This window comes from Penicillium angulare (genome assembly GCF_028827245.1).
Source record: "Penicillium angulare strain IBT 27051 chromosome Unknown utg000007l_segment0_segment0, whole genome shotgun sequence".
NCBI classification, from domain to species: domain Eukaryota; kingdom Fungi; phylum Ascomycota; class Eurotiomycetes; order Eurotiales; family Aspergillaceae; genus Penicillium; species Penicillium angulare.
The window spans coordinates 898,983-914,697 of record NW_026623166.1 but is presented as its reverse complement, the minus strand read 5'-3'; the positions used below and the strand labels follow the sequence as shown (position 1 = coordinate 914,697).

Here is a 15,715-nt window from a genome sequence, read left to right as displayed (position 1 = left end):
CTTCACGTCGATCCCCGGCCCATTTATATCTCCCTTTTCCCTTTTTATTCAAACTCCGCCTCTTCCCTTTCCACATCTCCCCCAATTTCCCCAAATATAAAATATATCGATTCATTCTTAAATTCTTACCGTCGACAGGCTCGACTGTTTCCTTCTATTTCCGACCGCAGGTAACCGAGTAAATAGCTTGAAATCCCGGTGAGTATTTGTCTCACATGCTCGTTTGGCGGGGCTGAACCCGCGACAGCGAGACCCCTGTAGCGCATTGCACAGTTCAAGGCTGACTTCTCTGAATGGCCTTAGGTTGATACGACTACAACCTTTAACTTATCCTTCAACCCGCTCCTATATTCCCTCTCTCCTCGCTCTTGGTCCTCTCAGTCTTCTCTCAACAACCTGTGTTCTCTCCCCGCATAACGCCCGCCGTCGATTCCAATGGCACAACCCCCGCGACCTCAGGTCCAGCCATGTCGCTACAAGACTGGTAAGACTCTCGGTGCTGGGTCATACTCCGTCGTGAAAGAATGCGTACACATCGACACCGGTCGCTACTATGCGGCCAAAGTGATCAATAAGCGCCTAATGGCCGGGCGCGAACACATGGTATCCTCGACCCTCCACATACACCGGCGAAACGCCTTAAATTGCGACCGGATAATCATGTTAACGGATTCTTGGTATGGCAGGTTCGAAATGAGATTGCCGTGTTAAAAAAGGTGTCTATGGGTCACCAGAACATTCTGACCCTGGTGGACTACTTCGAAACCATGAATAACTGTGCGTTGCAATCCTTTCGATAGCTTGATACGGGTATATGAATCACTTACTGATGATATCGGATACTCAGTATACCTGGTCACTGATCTTGCCTTGGGTGGAGAGCTCTTTGATCGCATCTGCCGTAAAGGTAGCTATTTCGAGACTGATGCTGCCAGCCTAATCCGGGCTGTCCTGTCAGCGGTCGCTTATTTGCATGATCATGGGATCGTGCACCGTGATCTGAAGCCCGAGAACCTACTTTTCCGTACCCCGGAAGATAATGCGGATCTTTTGATTGCGGACTTTGGATTGTCTAGAATCATGGACGAGGAGCAATTCCATGTCTTAACCACCACATGCGGAACACCCGGATACATGGCACCGGAGATCTTCAAGAAAAGTGGTCACGGAAAGCCAGTGTAAGTAATCATCTAATAATTGTCTTTTACAGTCGCGCCTTTCCTAACGACTTACAGTGATATCTGGGCCATCGGTGTCATCACCTATTTCCTACTATGCGGCTACACCCCCTTTGACCGCGACTCTAATCTAGAAGAGATGCAGGCTATCTTAGCGGCTGACTACGCCTTCACACCCCTGGAATACTGGCGTGGTGTCTCCCAAGAAGCCCGCAACTTTATCAGTCATTGCTTGACCATCGATCCCACAAAGCGCATGACAGCCCACGAGGCCCTTCAACATCATTGGATCTGTCCACCGTACGATGCCTCGCGGACTGGTACCGGCGAAGATCTGTTGCCAACAGTCAAGAAGAACTTCAATGCTCGTCGCACATTGCATCGTGCTATCGATACCGTGCGCGCTATTAACAAGCTCCGCGAAGGTGGTGGATTCATGATGGATGGAGTGATGAGTATCGATCCGAAGCCCGAGCGCGTAAATGGACAGGAGATCGTTGATGAGAGTAGAAATGGCTCCCCTGCACCGCGTGCTGATGGCGTTAGTCCGATGCAGATTGATAGCCGGGGAAATGCTCGGGGCCAGTCGGAGATACAGATCCGAGAACAGGAGCGCCGAGTAAAGGATACTATGGCCGGATTATGGAATCGGGGTGGCCATGCTAAATAATCCTGGGCTGGAACTCGGGATATAGATATCATGTCTTCAAGGAGCGTTGATGTCTGGTTTGGTTCCTCTTGTTTGGATATTTGGCTTGTCTTCAACGCTACAATCCCCGGCACGCTTGCTTTCAGGTTGAGTTGATGGCGTGAAGTTGTATATACAATGGATGATCAAATGCGATGATTGATGAACAAAATCCGACGCATATCTTCAAATAAGAGTCGACAAATAAATCTGGCCAAACTGCCTTTTCAAAGATTTGAGTTGTTCATTAATGCTACCTAGCGCCATATCAAGTATATAGATCTTTCATAAGAAAGTATAAAAAATGGCCCAATATCGAAAGAAATCCAATCCTGATCCAGCAAGATTCACACAAGTCGTAATCGTCATAAAAAGCCAAGCTCCGATTGCGAGACCGGCATCTAAAAACCCACTAGGCCAAGCCCAGAATATCTCGACCATCATCTAGAGAAAGCACCCAATTTCTCCATTCTTGCCATTCCTCATACGAAGAACTCGCCTTATGTCCCTGATACCTGACCGTTCGGAACTCAGATACCTGATCCCATGGTTTCGCGACCGCCGCGTTTCCGCCAGAGCCCCGTAGTAATCGTCGCGCGACGCTACCGACACCACCGTCCCAGCCAGCTTTGCGCATTAAACTTTCAATTGTCTCTTCTTTGGTCCAGCCTTGTTCGGCGGGTACATCGGGTAGATAGGTTGCACCGTAGCGTCTGCCACGGTGAATGAATGAGATTCGGATTCCGTGGGTTCCGAGGATCCAGTCCATTGCATCAGTGCATGGTTCGAAGGATCCTAGGAGAGTTAGTGAGCATGACATGGAGGGGAGTAAAGATTTAGGAACTGGAGAGAATCGGGTATCGTCGAATGCACTGGATCCCATCGTTAGTTACAATTCGAGAATGGGGAATGTACTTGTTAAGGTTCAGATGAGAAGCAGATAACGTACGATGTCAATGCATAAGACTTTAGTCCCAAGGCAAGATCCTGCGCCTCGAATGTTCCTATGCATCCGCGTAGAGACTTGTGACCGCTTCGAGATAACGTATTCCAGGTGACGAATAATGGATACTTCTGTTCAGTAGGCTTGTTTGATCCAAGCGGGGTAGTAGCAGCAGTAGATCCGGACTGAAGCGAGTGCGAGGATGTATTCGAGGCGCTCGTTGCTGTGCTAGACGAGTCGGAAGTCTGGCTCTGCAGCCGGTTGACTCCGGGCGTTTTTAGGCTTTTGGGCTGGTTACTTGTCTGTGAGGACTCATCACTATTGACAGCCTGCGGACCTGATTCCTCTCCGTCCTCCGTATCTGAATCTGAATCTTGGTCTTGAGATTCGAGATTTGAGAGCTTTTTAGATTGCTCGTGTTGTTCCCAGAGGGCTTCTATTGTTGCGAGTTTGGCGGGCTCGTGGGACTCGAATGAGGCGGAGAGAGACTCGAAGCAATAGTAGCATTGGGCTGGGCTGGCCATCTTTGCGGCTGTTTGATCACTCCCAGTAAAGAGGAGCTAGGGTTCCTTTTGGTCTTGAGAAGTGGATTTCATAAAAGATCAAAAAAGGGAATTGTATAGCTGTTCCTCCAGATTCCGAGGCTGTATGAAATGGAATGACCCCCGCAACGGTCGGTGTCGATAAGATAGAGAGCGTTCCTTATCAATAGTGGAGTCAAAAGAGAGCACTGAAGTAGTCAACTTGGGCGGGGCGAGGGATGAATCTGGGGGATCAGAGCAAAGTGGACAGCCGCAACGCAAACGAAAGAAGCACCGGAAAACTGAAGAATTGAGACTGGAGGTGAAAACAAGTACGGGAGTTGAACCAGAGCTGGGAGGGGTTTCCAAGGTTCTGATAAGGTTGACACGTGAGAGATTATTACATAAAGGACCTTGAGTGCACCACCTGGGCAGTTGACATCAATTTACGCAAACTACCTACATCCATGCAGATATAGTACTGGAATGTGCTATGTGATTTATTTCTTAGTGTAATGTCGTTCCAAAAAAGTTCGTCTCCAGAGCAACCAATTGCACATGATGGATGCCTTATGCGTCATTCAGGTTACTTTCGGTCTTTTTCTTCTCTACAACACCAAATGCCTTCGACCAATCCCAACCTCGTTGTCTGATATTCGTCAATCCATTCACTCGCTTGCGGTCTGTCGTCCCCTTTCTCACTTGACAACATCTTGGCACTGCAAGTACTTTCTTGCCAATGAACTCATTCGGATCGATAGGAAACAAAAGCCATTGGCTTGCCTTAACACCATCATCATGATCCTCCATCTCAGCAAGATTTATCTGTATCACCTCAGGATCGGTATCATCGGCTGGAACAAGATGATCAAATGCGACACCATAGTAGTTAATCACACTGATCAAGAACAATGACAAAGTGGTTCGTCAAATCCATATAAGTACTTGGTTTTATCATTGGGAGAGCTCGACTTACTATTCGGGATGCTTTTTGATCACCCCGCCTAAGCGCTCGTTTTGAACCACAAGATCGCTTGGTATGTCCGGGCTCGCATCCCGTCCATATATGGCTCTATAGGTAAGCTTTGCTAGCTCTGGCCCTGCTGGCTGGGGAAATTCATTACGGAAGCTGTTCAAATTCTACTTGATATCTGGGAGGAGCCTTTTTATGGCGATTAAAGGGCCTTCGATCTGTATTCCGAGCGGCAAATCCGGCGAAGGGAGGTGGTATTGGCCTGTTGGAGTGCATATACAAGGCGGGATAAAAAGTGGGAGTGCCATTTAGAGGAAGAAAGTAGTTTGGGCAATCTCAGTAATAGTATAACGTTGCAGGCACAAAATGAGTTAAGCCACTGGTGTGTATGAACAGAGATTACTTCCAAGGCTGAGTATAATTTCAGGGAAATGAAATGAGACCGTAGAGAAATGCCCAATATATATTTTATATCTCATAATGGTAATTAATTCAAAAGACAGCCAGCTTAGCGCTATGGCTTATCACCTGACTAAGGTGTTGGGCATAACTACTACGGGAATATTCTGAATCCGAGCAATCCGATTCACTTTCCTGCGGGCCTAATTTACCAATAACCTCTAAATTATTTTAGTGTGAGTCACGCTGAATGATTCATGATCCATACACATGTGCCAGTGGCCCGTCACCGTGAAATCTCTCCCCAAGTAGCCGCCTGCGGGTCAATAATGAAACCAGAGCGCTGCGCCTCAAGGCGACTGTTTCATATTCTAGGTATCTCATTCTCACCGAACTTATCTTTATATTTTATATACATGAAAGAGCTCATATCTCAAGTTTGATTGGAGTGATGCTCTCATATAATAGGCCAACTGCCTCATTTTTGTCGAGGCCGTTGGGCTGACACTATCAGGTGTGCGATATATCATCTATTATCAAATAAGAGACGCTATTCCATCAATTTAGGTATCAAGTCTGCCTCTGGTGAGTCTTGGAGAGATAGGGCATCTCCGTGTGACACGCATACCTCACTATATATAGTTTATCACTTCTTTAAATGTTTTCGCCTCTGTCTTTCAAATTTATCAACCTTTGGAACAGACCTCAGTTTGTCTTCACACTTCACTACATTCCTCTATCTCCTCAAACCACGCCTCGAGACCTGCTTCTCTGACTGTTGCGAGGGCTTGCGCGTTTTTAATGGCGTGCTAAAGCCTGGCAACTGTGTCTCACCAGCATGCAACACCCCACCAGAAACTCCTCCTCCATAGAGAACTGTCGCAGCCCTCGATTATCTTATCGCCTGATTCCTCTACCACATACTCTATGCCCCTGATCTGGGTTCTATGCTTGTTACCTTGCGAACCTATTTGAGTGACAAAGAATGTTTTTTATTGAACTAGTTCTTACTGGCTTGTCTGATATCTGGAAGTCAAATCATGGAGGTGGAGGCTGTGCTAATTGAGGTCCTGATTTCTGGCTCACTGCTTGTCTTCATGTTTCTGCTTCTTGCTTTTCTTGTTGTTGAATCTCTTATTCCTGTTCTCAGCTCGATGCGATATATTTCAATAGTACCTAGGCCGGATTCTTGCTGGCTTGGGACCCATAAAGCATGAAACAAATTGAACCTAGTCATTCAAGTTGAGCTACGTGCTTATAAAAGCAAAATCTTGGATGATAGTAACCAATTATATAGATAGAACCTTTGACACCTGGAACTTGAATATGTTCAACTCATCATAAGAACATAGGAATCAACTTGACTGTCACGGAAACCTCGCATCTCACTTTGGCCCATGAAGGGTTTCTTTTCACAATTACAAACTTTGAAATACGACCTTTAGGGACCCAAGGAATATCTTAATCCGAGACTGCCTCACAGCTTTTCCCACTCTTGGTTCGCGAGCACCCCGGGGGGCAAAGATAAGATGGATCATACTGCCACAAGAAATAGGGATCTGTTTCATTAGTAAGAACATTGGCCATCAGTCGAGATGGATATGGTAGATCAAAAGAGGCTTCAAAAATATCAACCGATGCAACGCGAATCTGGCCCCAGCCTTTCTCAATAAGTCTCGCAATTGACGTGCCGTAGATATACTCGCGGAATCCAGACCATCGAATTGCAGAAGCGCACTGAAAAACAGTAAGTACACGATTAAAGAACATAGTTCATTATCTCTTACCATAGGGCAGCTTTCAGCATTTGTATACAAGGATAAGCTCGCAAATGCTGCCTGCGCTTCCGTGGCAGTGAGTCGGAATTTTCCATTAGGGTCGGTTAGGATGTTTGTACAATTGGTAATTGCAGCAATTTCTCCTATTTCATTTGAGAATAAATCCAAACTCAGCGGAATAAATCATGTAACCCTTACCATGCGATGATGGGTTCCCTGTTTTGCCATTCTCATTGACACCCATGCAGATAAGCTCGCCCTCATCGGAGGCTGTATGGTTTACTATCACGGTTCCAAATGCCGCGAAGGGGCAAGGCGACCCGCTTAGTTCTCCCAATGCTTGATTGGCGAGACGCATCCAGCGCGCTCGAGTGTCAAAAGTGACTCCATTAATCATGAGTGTTTCATCTGCAAGTGGCAGCTGTGTGGTTGCCAGCACCCCTTGAAGATAAGCAGTGGAAACAACGAAAAGATATGAAAACCGCATTTTGATCTATGAAGTTGAGATCGGACCGAAAACAGCCCTCAGTAAGTATATTTATATAGGGTCATAGTCCTTCATAAAGCCGATCTCACGTGGGTAGATCCGTCGTTTCATATGTGCATGCGGGGAACCCCGATGCTTCCGATCCTTCAGCGATATGTGACTACTGATAGATCGACATAGTCGGCCGCGGTCGGCCGAACAACTGCGTCTAACTTCCTGATTGATGATAAGAAGTAGAAAGGAGCGCTGCGGGGGTAACCTTAATTCCGATAAACAACAGAAAGATGACTTGGGAATATGGACCAAATTATTCAAAATTTGCGGCTTGAACAATATAGACAGACCGTTCATCCTATTCCACTTCACCTAAGATAGGCAGGTCTAAATAGTACAAACCAAATATGTTCATCTTAATCTTAGTGCTGACCACCCGAAGTTAACTTTAGAGTTTCAAGAGAAAATCTTTATATCATTGTATTGATTTTCGAGATTAGCTTCAAAGCTGATGGTATGTGATGTACAGCAACACATGGGACAGCAGGGATAAATTTCCACACGCCATAGTATGTTGAACTTTTGGTCTCATGAGAATCATGGTCCCTCGCAGTTGAAGACGCGAGGGAGGTAAATGTAGTGGTTCGTGTCGCATGCTCGAATAGAGAAAGAAAATAGGAAAAGGAAATAGAACAAAATAAAATTATCAAAACCCGATTGTCCCTAAGGTTGAAAAAGCAGACCTGTATATAAACCCCAAATAACGCACTGTGTGGTATTTTTGATCTCCAACGCTTTCATAGTTGATGTTGAACTCGCGAGATCTCAAAAGAGTGAATCTCTCTTCGTAACTGTCATATCTTCACAATAAAACACTCTCCTCCCTAAGCAACATTGTTGGAAGTTGCTTAAACGGGCAGGGGGTAGGTGCTGGCCCAGGCAGCAATCTCCTTGCGGAGCTCCAGAATCTCAGGAACGGTGTCGGAGGCAACCTTGGCCTTGAAGTCCTTGAGCTTGTTAGCCTCCTTGGGGAGCTCGCTCTGGATCTTCTTGCAGAGGGTGATGGTCTGGTCAATGTAGCGGGCAATGCGCTTGAAGTCATCCTCACCCATACCACGCGTAGACATGGCGGGGGCACCGATACGGATACCGCAAGGGGTCAGGGCAGACTTGTCACCGGGGATGGAGTTCTTGTTGCAAGCAATGTTGATCTGCTCGAGAACAGCCTCAACACGGGCACCGTCCAGAGCCTTGGCGCGCAGGTCCAGAAGGACCATGTGGGAGTCAGTGCCGTCAGAGACGAGCTTGTGGCCAAGAACCTTGAACTCTTCCTCGAGAGCCTTAGCGTTCTTGATGACCTGAGCCTGGTATTGCTTGAACTCAGGAGTATCGACCTGCTTCAGGGCAACAGCCAGGGCAGTGATGGTGTGGTTGTGGGGGCCACCCTGGTGACCGGGGAAGACGGAGAAGTTGATGGGGTTCTCCAGGTCGTACAGGACATCCTTGCCGGACTTGTCCTGGCTACGGACACCACGACGGAAGAAGATCATAGCACCACGGGGACCACGCAGGGACTTGTGGGTGGTGGTGGTGACGACATCGGCGTACTCGAAGGGAGAGGGGATGACACCGGCGGCGATGAGACCAGAAATGTGAGCCATGTCGACAATGAGGTAAGCACCGACCTTGTCGGCGATCTGGCGCATGCGCTTGTAGTCAATCAGACGGCAGTAGGCGGAAGTACCGGCAACGAGACACTTGGGGCGGTACATCTCGGCATTGCGCTCCAGGGTGTCGTAGTCAATGATACCGGTCTCTAGGTCGACACGGTAGGGGAAGGTCTCGAAGTAGGTGGAGACAGCGGAGATCCTATGGAAGTTGTTAGAAAATACAGGTCCTGGTCGATGACTCAGTTATATAGCTAATTGAAACTCACTTCTTAGCGGGGGTCTGGTAACCGTGGGACAAGTGACCACCGTGGGGGAGGTCAAGACCCATCAGACGGTCGTGAGGGCGCATCAGAGCCTGGTAGACCTGCAGGTTGGCAGGGCTACCACTGAGGCACTGAACGTTGACACCCCACTTGGCGGAGTCCAGGTTGAAGGCCTTGAGAGCACGGTTCTGGCAGGTGATCTCAATGGCATCAATGTGCTGGTTACCACCGTAGTAACGGGCACCGGGGTAACCCTCGGAGTACTTGTTGGACATGGGGGTACCCAGGGCCTCGAATACAGCGTGGGAGGTGAAGTTCTCGGAGGCAATCAGGACGACGGACTCGCGCTGACGCTGGATCTCACGCTCCTGTAGGTAAAATACTTATCAGTAACGATTCTCATTGAAAGAATTGATGATAATGATATTGTTTTCACGTACCATGATGGCGGCAATCTCAGGATCAGACTCCTTGAGGCCATCGTGCATTTGCTATATAGATGAGTCAGTGATCTAGAGCTCAATTCCGTAGCTAGAAGAAGCTAAAGGGAAGAAGAACTCACAGCCTTGTGGGCTTCGGACAAAGCGTAAGACATTGTGAAGGTATTGATGAAAGAAACGGATGATTATGGAAGAATAAAAAAAAGAAAGAAGGAAAGGAAAAGAAGAAAGGTTAAAAGCAAGGTCGGGAAAGAAAAAAAAAGATGGTGGGGTTCGGAGGGGAAGGATCTACGGTGCCTGAGGCATCAAACGACGATATCGGAGACTTGGAGAGTTTGACCGGATCGGGTTTGACAGTCCCCAGTCGTCAGTATGAAGAAAACTATATATCAGATGTGTAAGGAATATAACGGAATGAAATGAGAAACCTATAAAGACTCCTTTGAAAAGGCCGATGAGTCTAGTAATCGTTTGCATTGTGAACTGACCAACGCCGATTTATTATCTTGCCTCCCCCACATACGGAGAGCACACAGATCATTGCCCGCCGGGCTTCCAAGGTTCCTAACCTGACACACGAGAATTTTGTGGCTGCATAATCGAACCCCGTGGATTCCCTCTTCTGTGACCTTCTCCCGTATAGAGGCCCGGTGAGCTCTTGTTTCTCCCGTTCCTCTTCCCACTAGCTCTAATCATCGTGGGCCCGTATCTTCCAAGGTCCCATCTGTGCCGCCGCCCACTCCTGTACATTAGCTTCTAGGCCCATTTCCTGCCCTTTAGTTTCATAGTGAAGAATCTTGAAGCATAAATGTGCCCAGAGAGTTCCAATTCTGTAACGAATTTCAAGGCTAACTAAACGCCACATTGATGATCGATCAGGACAGAATAATCGTACAAATTCCCCCCGTTTAAGACCCGTTGCTATCAAAAATTGATCTGAAGAAACTGTCCTCTTTCTGCCACAAGTCATTGAATGATCCAGTTTCAACAATTTTCCCTTGATTCATTACGACAATAGAATCTGCATCAGAAATTGTTTCAAGTCGATGGGCCACCACAATTGTCGTGTATCCCTGGAATTCATCGCGAACTATCTGCTGAACCCATTTATCAGTCTCTTGATCCACATTACCTGTCGCCTCATCGAGCAAAACAAGCCTCCCGCGGGAAGAGCGTAATAAGAGGGCCCGGGCCAGCGAAAAAAGCTGCATCTGCCCTTGGGATAATGTCCAATCTTCCATCCGCACATCAAGATACTGTTCTGGCGAGAAGCCCTTATATGCGGCTCTAGTATCCAGCAAGGAACGGAGGTGAACTTTCTCCAGGGCAGTCAAGATCTCTTTGGACGAACTGTTCTTCAATATATCAAGGTTATCACGGATACTATCGCTTGCCATGATGAACAGGTCCTGGGGAATTGTGATGATTCTGGATCGAAGAGTCTCCCGGGAAACAGTTGTGAGGTCCAGGCCATCAATTTTGATGAAGCCGGTGGATGGGTCGATTAAACGCAAGATGCTAAGCAGCAGAGAAGATTTTCCACTGCCAGTGCGACCGCAAATTCCAATCTTTTGGCCCGGTATCAGATTCAAGGATATGTGGTTAATGGCATGATAGGTGGAAGTAGTCGACTCGGAGTCAGCATCGGTCTTAACAGAATAATCAGCAACGACGTTCTCAAACTCTACTGCGCCATTAGCCGGCCATGAATCAGCTGGCAAGATTGTTTCTTCGGACTGAGGCTCGGGAAGCACAGTCGAAGTAAAGGTTTTTATCCGAGAAATGACACCGAGCGAGGCATCGAAGTTAGCCCACGACTGAACGGCCACGAAGAGCACTATGTTGATGCTCAGAATCACATTCATGATGATTCCGACTTGGCCAGCAGAAATGCTGCCAGTGTCACTTTGGGTCACAATAAGGGTAACATTGAAAATTGCTACAGCCGCAACAATGAGGTCCAGTACCAAGGTGAGCCATTGTTCGATGGCAAGAAGAGTGTAAGATGGGACTTGGGATATATCGATTGCCTTGCTATTATCAAGAGCATACTCATTCTCCCACCCAAAAGCACGAATAGTTGTGATGCCGTGAACAGTATCCAAGAAGTTAGTATTTGGAAGCGAGTTAGCTTCCATGCTCAGCCATCTTAGCTGTCGGCTGGTAAATAGATATATCTTCTGGATCACGTATACAATGGCTGCCAAAAATGGTATGGTGAATAGAAAATATGCCTGTGCCATGAAAAGTAGAATTATTTGAGCGATTAGCTTGAATACTTGGCTTCCCAATGCGGCAATCTGGCCGGGGAGCTGACGATCCACTTGTTTCATGTCTTGACTGAATCTTGATAAAGTGGTAGCAACCATATCGGTAGATGTAATGAAGGAAAGCGGAGCGTTGATAACAGTCCGGATAAGCTGATTATGAAGTTTTTGTCCAGATGTGGGAACAACCAATAGGGAAACAGTTGCGGTTCCAGTTAATGAGAGCCAGTGTCCAAGAGCAAGAATGAGGTAAATGATCAGGTAGAACCATGTTCGTTGGTCGCCGTTCTTATCGACATTGGCAGTCCACAAGCGAAGCCAATTTTGGATCAGCATTGTGAACACAGCGGCGGACATCAAAATGGTAATCGTAGCCATGATTCGTGATGCCCCAATTGCTTTGATATAATACTGATAAATAGCACAATCCCCGATTTGCCGTACTGAATTCAATGATCGCTTTGGTTTGGAGTTTTCTAGACTTGAATCTATAATTGGTTTCTCTTCCTGAGTCAAATCTGTCGAATTTTCGAGAGTAGTTTCTTCTTCCGTTTCTGTGGCGACGGACAAATCTTGGGATTTGAGTTGACCCCAGGTGCCTTTCTGAGATATGGATCCCTCCGTATCTAAAGTGAATATGAGATCCGAGAGGGAAAGAAATTGCGCTGAATAGACCAATAAGTGACATTTTCGGCATAATAATGGGCATCGATAGATTGGACTTACTTGAATGTGTGATTAAAACAACAGTCTTCTTCAGCTCACGAAGTAGACCGGATGGCCCTATTAATCTTTGGGCTACAAGGTGTGCGGTCCGCGCATCAAGGGCACTAAAAACATCGTCTAGAACCAAAATATCCAATTGAGAGTATATGGCGCGAGCAACAGTCTTGCATCTTGTTAGGCCTCACGAACATGTAGAGCATCGGATGATTACATACCACTCGCTGCTTCTGACCTCCTGACAGAGAAGTCCCTCCAACAAATGTCTTATCGCCATTAGGAAGTTGAGCTAAATCATCATCCAAGTCACAGGCGAAAAGCACTTTTTGGTACCATTTCTCGTCTGTTATCTTCGACCCCGGAGGCCCAGCAATCAAATCTCGAATTGTGCCATTTGGCAACCACGGGGATTGAGAGCAGAATGCCATTTTTCGCGAAAAAATTGAGATAGATCCGCTCTCAGGCTGTAAGTCTCCTATAATTGTTCTTGCAAGTGTCGTCTTGCCTGATCCGGTTATACCTTTGATCATTACGACCCAACCTGCTTCTATCTCAAAATTGATCTTCTTCAGTACAGGGCGATCCTCGGTATCGAAACGGACCGAAACATCTTGAAATTTGATAGCGTAACCACCTCTGGAGTGATTAGCTATATCCGTCAAATCTTGGTTCAATAGATCAACAAGTTCTGGGTTGATCCCTGTTTGGTGAGTGAGATCTAAGTGTCTGTTTTCGTGTGTTGGCTCCAAAAGAAACTTTTGGATTCTGTCAAAACCTGCAATGGCTCCTATAAAGTTCGGTACGATGAAAAGTATTGAATTGACCGGCAATGTGACCATTTGGATCAGTCCAAAGGAGGTAAACACTCGTTCTGTATTGAGAGGGGGGTTTCCGGTGTATTTGGCCACGACGGTATAGATACCGAGTGTAATTGCGGGGCCGACGACGTTTAAAAAACTGGCTTCATGTTGAATCAGCCTTGTCAGTGAAGGATCATATCTTCTTGGAGTGGACGGTGTACTTACCGCAGCCAGCGAGGAGAACATCAAGCCAATATGTGCTAAGACCCGCATTTAGCTCCTTTTTGCGGGCTTCTTGGACCTTATCCTCTATGCTTTGCGAGTATCCCATCATTTTGATCGACTTCAAGTGTCCCAAAAAGATTCTAATAAGGCCGATACGTGTCTGGGTTGCATCGCTCCATGCCCTTTGTTTTGATACAAAGTTTTTGGAGACATACTTCCCGCCCTGGGAAGTAACTGTATCTTTTTTAGCGGATCTGGGACATTTTCAAGTCTTTTTATGGAACATGAAGGCAAAAGCTACTCACTCACAACTAGTATAACTGGAACTATACTTGCCCACCCAAGTTGCAAACTGAGCAGATAGAGTCCTACACCAAATGAAATAATGGAAGACCAAATGACATGAAACCATTGCATGGCCCTCTGCACGTCCTCAACATCATTCCCTATGAGTGTAATAGCAGAGTGGTTACTGTCGTTGCTGGAGATGAGAGACTTATGATGAATAAGGCTCATCAATGATCCTTTAGACACAATGGTCACTCTCCTCTGAGCAGTATCTCGTCTACCTTTAAGAACCTGGATTCATCGTAAATAAGAATGCCAAAGGAGAAATCATGAGTGGACTCACAGCTAATCCGAGGTAGATTTTTAAAGTTAAAAGGATTAGTCCGAACCCTCTCAGCTCTCGCTGACCGTCAGGGTCTGGGGTGTTAACGAAGCGTATCAACAGGGAGATGAGGACTGGCTGCATATATTGAAGACCCATCGCGGCTAGCATGAAAGGAACGACTCTGATATTTTCCCAGAAAGTGCACTTCACCAACGCGAATGCAAGCTCGTATCTTCTCTCTGGCTTTGGTCTGATTTCCCAGTAATGCTTCATCTTCTCTCGTAAGAGCTGAGAGGACAGATCTCTTGGGAGTTGAGGAAGATCTTCAATTTCGAATAGCTCATATCGTCCTCTCCGCAATAAGGAATTCACCCACCAGAAAAACGACTGGCTGAAAGAGCTCTCGGTTTCTTCGAATGACAGGCCTTGCCATGGCTCGCGGAGAATTGAGCGTTTGCTCTGCAATTCTAGAATCAAAAGCACTGTCTTTGCTATGATGGTGGCCTCGCTGAGTACTGAAATTCGACATTGACCTATATAGCGCAGCAAGAATACCTGCAGCAGATCACGACTTATAGAGAGTATCAGAACGCCATTTAGCAAGTTAAATGGGCGCTGAGAGCGACTGTGGTTGGAGAACGATAGATATGGGATGATCAACCCGGCTGCAAAAGAACCAGCAGCTGAGTAGAGGTAAGGTGGATGGGATCCGGTTTTGATTTCAAAAACCAAGCTCGCTAGATCGAGAAGGGCCAATACAACTGCTATTAACTATTATCGACTGTCAGACTATTTTTTGTTCTAGGGTTGTTGGGAATGATGAATAGAATACCAGTTTGCAAATGCCTCGATAGTTCGGGACCACTTTGATTGGTTGCTTTCGGAGGCGAAGGAAGTTGAATGGTGCACAGAGTAAGAAAATAAACGTCGGTACTATTGCAATGAATATATCGAAGGAGAGCTCTCTTAGAAAACCAATCGCCACAAAGCTTGGTGCACGCTGTGAGGGTAGGCAGAGTCGCTGCTCCCCCACAACATAGTCCGCAGTCATCCAATCATCCATGTTGACACATTCGAGTTGCTTGAGACCAACAATAGAGAGGTGACGATGGAAATGATTCAAAGAGCATGAGCATGAGCTCCCCTGGTAATTTATTCATTTGGCTAAATAATTATCACCGCCTAAATTACAACTAGTCACCTCAGGTGGCGTTTATCACCCCCTATAGGCTAACTGATTGTAAGCTAGACAAGGGTGTTTTCTGGCCCCTGTCCTTGCGATATCTGATTCCACTATCAAATCTCGTCTTGACCTCTCTGGTGGATCATCTTTGTCCTAGTCGAATCCTTTGGGTGAGGGGCATTGGGCCGAACACTGGGCCAGCGCTTGCGTGCTACAGGGGTTGTAGGGTAACTGACTGGCCGCGTGTAGGTCTTTGAAAGCCTCTATCTTCACTGCGGGGGCCGTCGGAGCCCCGTCACTAGCTAGCTACTTTGGTTAATATGTGCGAGTCACCTCGTACGGAGTACACTTGATATGTTTCAAACGTCCAGAGAGCCCTGGAGATCTGGAAGCATCTGTTAAAGCCTGCCCCATTTTGTAAGTTATCGCGGGATCATCCGCGTTGATGAGTGGAGTAGACAGTTTGGAGAGCAAATGGGTGATCAAGCATAGGCTTGGCACAGGAAGTTAAGGCGGAGAGGCCTTGCCTCTAGATAGACTTTACCGCGTATTGCACCGCTTCCTATACTG

At 46.8% G+C, this 15,715-nt stretch overlaps 7 protein-coding genes across 7 annotated transcripts; 1 reads left to right on the top strand and 6 right to left on the bottom strand.

Annotated features, from left to right (window-relative positions):
• Positions 1-435: 435 nt before the first annotated feature.
• Positions 436-1,848, top strand: N7478_009608 (serine/threonine-protein kinase; the record flags this gene model as incomplete). Its single annotated transcript, XM_056925822.1, has 4 exons — positions 436-603; positions 687-777; positions 848-1,178; positions 1,236-1,848. The coding sequence occupies 4 exons, from the start codon at positions 436-438 to the stop codon at positions 1,846-1,848; spliced, it is 1,203 nt and encodes a 400-aa protein (XP_056775192.1).
• Positions 1,849-2,278: 430 nt separating this feature from the next.
• Positions 2,279-3,333, bottom strand: N7478_009607 (AMMECR1 domain-containing protein; the record flags this gene model as incomplete). Its single annotated transcript, XM_056925821.1, has 2 exons — positions 2,279-2,738; positions 2,816-3,333. 2 exons carry the CDS (start codon positions 3,331-3,333, stop codon positions 2,279-2,281), a joined length of 978 nt encoding a protein of 325 aa, XP_056775191.1.
• A 567-nt stretch (positions 3,334-3,900) lies between these two features.
• N7478_009606 (uncharacterized protein) lies at positions 3,901-4,394 on the bottom strand (the record flags this gene model as incomplete). The annotated part of the gene is made up of 2 exons (XM_056925820.1): positions 3,901-4,228; positions 4,357-4,394. The coding sequence occupies 2 exons, from the start codon at positions 4,392-4,394 to the stop codon at positions 3,901-3,903; spliced, it is 366 nt and encodes a 121-aa protein (XP_056775190.1).
• Positions 4,395-6,163: 1,769 nt separating this feature from the next.
• N7478_009605 (nucleoside deaminase) lies at positions 6,164-6,967 on the bottom strand (the record flags this gene model as incomplete). The annotated part of the gene is made up of 3 exons (XM_056925819.1): positions 6,164-6,439; positions 6,490-6,623; positions 6,679-6,967. The coding sequence occupies 3 exons, from the start codon at positions 6,965-6,967 to the stop codon at positions 6,164-6,166; spliced, it is 699 nt and encodes a 232-aa protein (XP_056775189.1).
• Positions 6,968-7,869: 902 nt separating this feature from the next.
• Positions 7,870-9,489, bottom strand: N7478_009604 (glycine hydroxymethyltransferase SHM2; the record flags this gene model as incomplete). The annotated part of the gene is made up of 4 exons (XM_056925818.1): positions 7,870-8,830; positions 8,898-9,262; positions 9,335-9,385; positions 9,457-9,489. 4 exons carry the CDS (start codon positions 9,487-9,489, stop codon positions 7,870-7,872), a joined length of 1,410 nt encoding a protein of 469 aa, XP_056775188.1.
• A 753-nt stretch (positions 9,490-10,242) lies between these two features.
• N7478_009603 (P-loop containing nucleoside triphosphate hydrolase protein) lies at positions 10,243-13,458 on the bottom strand (the record flags this gene model as incomplete). The annotated part of the gene is made up of 4 exons (XM_056925817.1): positions 10,243-12,266; positions 12,328-12,490; positions 12,543-13,285; positions 13,350-13,458. The coding sequence occupies 4 exons, from the start codon at positions 13,456-13,458 to the stop codon at positions 10,243-10,245; spliced, it is 3,039 nt and encodes a 1,012-aa protein (XP_056775187.1).
• Positions 13,459-13,646: 188 nt separating this feature from the next.
• N7478_009602 (P-loop containing nucleoside triphosphate hydrolase protein) lies at positions 13,647-15,025 on the bottom strand (the record flags this gene model as incomplete). The annotated part of the gene is made up of 3 exons (XM_056925816.1): positions 13,647-13,928; positions 13,981-14,733; positions 14,795-15,025. 3 exons carry the CDS (start codon positions 15,023-15,025, stop codon positions 13,647-13,649), a joined length of 1,266 nt encoding a protein of 421 aa, XP_056775186.1.
• Positions 15,026-15,715: the final 690 nt, after the last annotated feature.